The following is a 4,563-nucleotide window of genomic DNA, read 5'->3' on the forward strand; positions in this document are numbered from 1 at the left end:
GCAGATTTGTAGCCATTGTATCAGCTACAGATTCGATGCCTATATATATGTAAAAGATTTGTAGCCATTGTATCAGCTACAGAATCGATGCCTATATATATGTAGCAGATTTGTAGCCATTGTATCAGCTACAGATTCGATGCCTATATATATGTAGCAGATTTGTAGCCATTGTATCAGCTACAAATTTTTGCTACTATATACCTTAGCGAACAGTGGCTACAAACATTTGCTCTCATATATAAGAGCAGAAAATTGCTATATTAGCCTGTGAATAAATACCCTGATATTATTATTGAAACGGTCCAAGTGCCTGTGGAATAGCGCATACGAACAGGTGTCCAATTCAATTCAATTCAATCGTCCGATGCTCGGACGAATATCCACGTCGTTAGGTCAAAGTGTCAGTGAGACTGAGACTGAGACAGTGAGACGGAGACTGAGAGTGAGAGTGATTCAGACTCAGCGAAGCCAACATCAAACAAGTTTGTCATTTTCAGCTTAAAAAACACAACAATGAATACCACATTACCTTTGCCGTAGGAACTACTGTAATCTTTTTAAAATTGTAATGAGACATGATGGTTTCTGGCCTTTAGTTTGCCAAAACTGCCAGTTTCTGGAAGGTTGAGCACACGAAACATGAAACTTATGTTAACCTCGTGTGCGGAAGGAAGTAAGGATGGCGCTCCGCTCACTATGATGCGAAGACAAATCATTTCCCATATGCCGTCAGTTTCTATGTAAAACGTAGTTATTTTATCAATTTATTTGAAAAAATAAATAATACAATATAAAGGCACGTTGTTTTAGGGTTACTTATTATTATTGTTTTATTGTACAATAAAATTCGAGTGACGAGACAGGAAACCTACGCGATTTCCGTGTTTGAGTGTAGAGTAGACTGGTACCCGGTCCCACTTCTCGGCTTAGGAGAACACCCATCGAGTAATCAAGATGGGAGCGAGTACCAGTCTAAGTGTAGAGCACGTGTATCGAAAAAGAGCCAATGTGCGTTCGAACATTATCGTCGCGAGGAAGCTCAACTTGGTAAATACGTATTTTGATATATTCGGCACATTGTAGTTATACTTATAGTTATAGTTAGTTTGTCCATTATTGATTAATTTATAAAAAGTAATGGCCAAAAAGCGTGTAACTAGTAGTACTACTTTCGACGAAAAGCTGGAAGATTTTCGCGATGAACGCTGCGATGTGTCACTGTCAGCTCTGGAGCAAAACACAAAGTTGGGTAGGAATGCAGAATTTCTTTCGGCTCGTACTATTTGCTTGATAGTAGGAGCAGCGACTTTCCTAAAGTTGATGTGTCTTCCAGCCTACAGGTCCACAGATTTCGAAGTTCACAGAAACTGGCTAGCAATTACTAGCAGCTTACCAATCAGCAAATGGTATTATGAGAATACATCTGAGTGGACATTGGACTATCCTCCGTTCTTTGCTTACTTCGAGTATATATTATCGTGCGTTGCATACTACTTTGATTCAAACATGCTTGAGCTTTCGAACGTAAATTATGCTAGCTGGGGAACAGTTGTTTTCCAGAAAGCGTCGGTAATGGTTACTGATCTAGTGTTTGTGTATGGAGCAAAAAAGTGCATTCAGTCCGTCCCGAATAACACCAAACTTGCAATTTCCGAGATGGGATTGCTGGGGAACCCTCAATTTGTTCTTGCTGTCCTGCTGTTAACTAATTTCGGTCTGTTTATCGTCGACCACATTCACTTTCAGTATAACGGTATCTTATTTGGAGTGATGCTGCTTAGTATGGCACGAATTATGCAGGGTCGCAACCTGGAGGCTGCATTCTGGTTTGCTGTGCTGCTAAATAGTAAGCACATCTATATGTACATGGCACCGGCTTACTTCGTCTATTTGCTAAAGCACTACTGCTTCACTCACCAAACACGTGAGGGACGAGTCATACTCACATCTTTTGCGCCGTGGCGATTCATGCAGTTAGGAGCCGTGGTAGCATTTGTATTTGCCGCGTCGTTCGGTCCGTTTATTGTCATGGGACAGCTTGGGCAAGTACTGTCGCGACTGTTTCCATTCAAGCGTGGGCTATGCCACGCTTACTGGGCACCCAACTTCTGGGCTTTGTACAATCTCGTCGACAAAGTTGCGGCGACTTTGGCCGCCCGGCTCGGTTTCACGCAGGTGGCGCTGGCGCAGTCGTCGATGACGGGCGGACTCGTGCAAGAGTTCAGTCACGCCGTTTTGCCGTCGGTGTCTCCGCTCGCAACTCTACTCTGCACGCTGGCTTCCATATTACCGGCATTGCTGAACCTGTGGACTAGACCGAGTAGCAGGTGTTCGGCCGTTGAGTGCGCGGTTCTGTGCGCGTTCAGTGCGTTCATCTTCGGCTGGCACGTTCACGAGAAGGCGATCCTGCTCGTCGTTGTTCCCCTGAGTCTGCTGGCGACTCGCAGTGACGCGTACGCCCACGCGTTCCTGATGGTGTCCACCGTCGGTCACTACTCGCTCTTCCCGCTCATCTTCACGCAGGCCGAGACGCTCGTGAAGATCTCGCTTTTCACGTTCTCGACTGCGTTCGCGTTCGTGGGTTTAGCCGCCGTCCGCGGACGTCGGCCGGAGAGGTTTCGTCTGCCGTTCATGAGCGCGTGCGAGACGGCGTATGTTCTCGGATTGGTCGCGTTAGAGGTTTACTGTAGCGTCGTCCACCGAGTGCTGGGTCTCGACGGCAGACTTCCGTTCTTACCGCTGATGCTCACGTCGTGTTATTGCGCGGTCGGAGTCTGCTATTCGTGGCTAGTGTTATGTGTAACTTGTCTCCGTAGGTCGTACGGCGAAACACGAGCATAAGGAACGTGCACTCGTGAGGTTTCGGGCCTTCAGCTTGCTTTTTTCGATGATCGTAGCATTGACATTTCCTTTCAGGTTAAGTCAGTATCTTCTCTAATTCATCCACCAGTTCTTTGAGAAGACATGGGTATCTAGCTTTTGGCAATGAACTAGAAGATCTTCCCTCTTTAGTGTTCTTCCACTTGGTTAATATCTGACGCCACTTCATTTTCATTGGGCGGTAGTAGGCCACCTCCAGAGGCTGGGTCAGGTGTGTGCTGTTAGGGCGAGTTTTTTTTATTTTGGTGGTTTACAGATTCGCCGACCCGAATTTTCAAGAAAAACGAAAAAAAATAAAAATTGAAAATCTGTATTTTTTTATTCCCGCTACTGAAAACAGCCCATATTCAGTCTCCTCGTGAAATTGTCTAATTTCTTGCACACGCTTCCCTGTGTTTGCATTGTTATTTTTAACCTTTTCACTCAGGATATTTAATGTTGCAGCTGCAATCGAATGTATTATAGCTGACAGATCTTCATGCTGATACTTTGTGATTGGTTGCAAAAATATGCATTTAGTTAATTCACTCCATACACAAGGGAGGTTTTCTTGGTCCATATCGATCTGTATAACAGGCCCCAGCTTTACATCGCAGGTGGTAGAAATTGCGCCAGCGACTACACCTAGCCATGCGGTCTGGAAAGTTACGTACCGGTCAGCAAATTTCTCACTCTTGAAGCAATCACGGTATAAAGTAACAAAAATGTCAAGGAAAGCAAGCGCGTGAGACCAGACTTGTCCAAATGATCGAGAATCAAAACACGATCACCATATTCGAGGTGCAGCTCTTCTCGGACGTTGGTTTTAACCTTCTCTGCCAAGTTTTGGACGTCCGTGTCTTGGACTACAGCACAGACTGTATTCACTTCTCCGATTGTTAAGGCTATGCTTATTTTCGGACTTTTCCGTCGTTTGTCTTTCCTCATAACTTTCTCTATCTTTCGCGGTGCCATGTTTTAACTTTAGTGTTATTATCTCGCACATTACGCTTCTCGCGAGAAGCGAAACAAGTGCTAATATTCCCTTACGGTCCCCAGCGTTCCGTAATAGACAATAGAACACTAATCCCATAACAAAGTTTGGTCTGAAACATGCATCCATGCGTGAAAACTGTACGAAACCGTGTCGTATTCAAATAACTTTTTTGAAGAACACATACGATTTTCAGTTAAATTGGTGGTGTCATATGATTAAGGGAGAATCATAGACGAAAACAAGGTAAAGTTTGAATATATTTATTCACATATTAATAGAATATTTACAAGTTGAAAACTATGCAAAACGCTGTTAAAACCGTGTCATACTCTTCTCTATTATGTACTCTTGTTAATATCTGACGCCACTTCATTTTCATTGGGCGGTAGTAGGCAGGGGTCGAATTAGCCGCTAGCCCGCTAGCCCGGGACTAGTAATTGTTTGGAAGGGCTAGTTAAAGGCCAGTATGATGCTAGTAAAGTGGGGGCACCCTACTTAATTCCTAGCACCGCGTGCCTTTGGCACGCCTTTACTCAAATATCAACACCCCCTGTATCCTGAAAGCTAGATTCTCCCCTGCATAGAACCGACCATCTGACTCTGGACATTCATATGCAGTAGGCTACCACTTGTGTAGCTGTAACGTACTATTACTAACGAGTTTGCTCGCATACAAAGTTTCAAAAATATTGTTCAATGAAAAG

The 4,563-nt window shown here is 44.2% G+C and overlaps 1 protein-coding gene across 1 annotated transcript; it reads left to right on the top strand.

Annotated features, from left to right (window-relative positions):
* Positions 1 to 959: 959 nt before the first annotated feature.
* LOC106811564 (probable dolichyl pyrophosphate Glc1Man9GlcNAc2 alpha-1,3-glucosyltransferase) lies at positions 960 to 3,966 on the top strand. Its single transcript, XM_014815234.1, has one exon. It carries the CDS (start codon positions 1,141 to 1,143, stop codon positions 2,842 to 2,844), a length of 1,704 nt encoding a protein of 567 aa, XP_014670720.1. The 5' UTR covers positions 960 to 1,140; the 3' UTR covers positions 2,845 to 3,966.
* The last annotated feature ends 597 nt before the right edge of the window (positions 3,967 to 4,563 follow it).

This window comes from Priapulus caudatus, unplaced genomic scaffold (assembly GCF_000485595.1).
Source record: "Priapulus caudatus unplaced genomic scaffold, Priapulus_caudatus-5.0.1 Scaffold552, whole genome shotgun sequence".
NCBI lineage: Eukaryota > Metazoa > Priapulida > Priapulimorpha > Priapulimorphida > Priapulidae > Priapulus > Priapulus caudatus.

Excerpts from the sequence above, each read along its gene's own strand:
- LOC106811564 (XM_014815234.1), top strand. The coding sequence starts at position 1,141 with ATGGCCAAAAAGCGTGTAACTAGTAGTACTACTTTCGACGAAAAGCTG.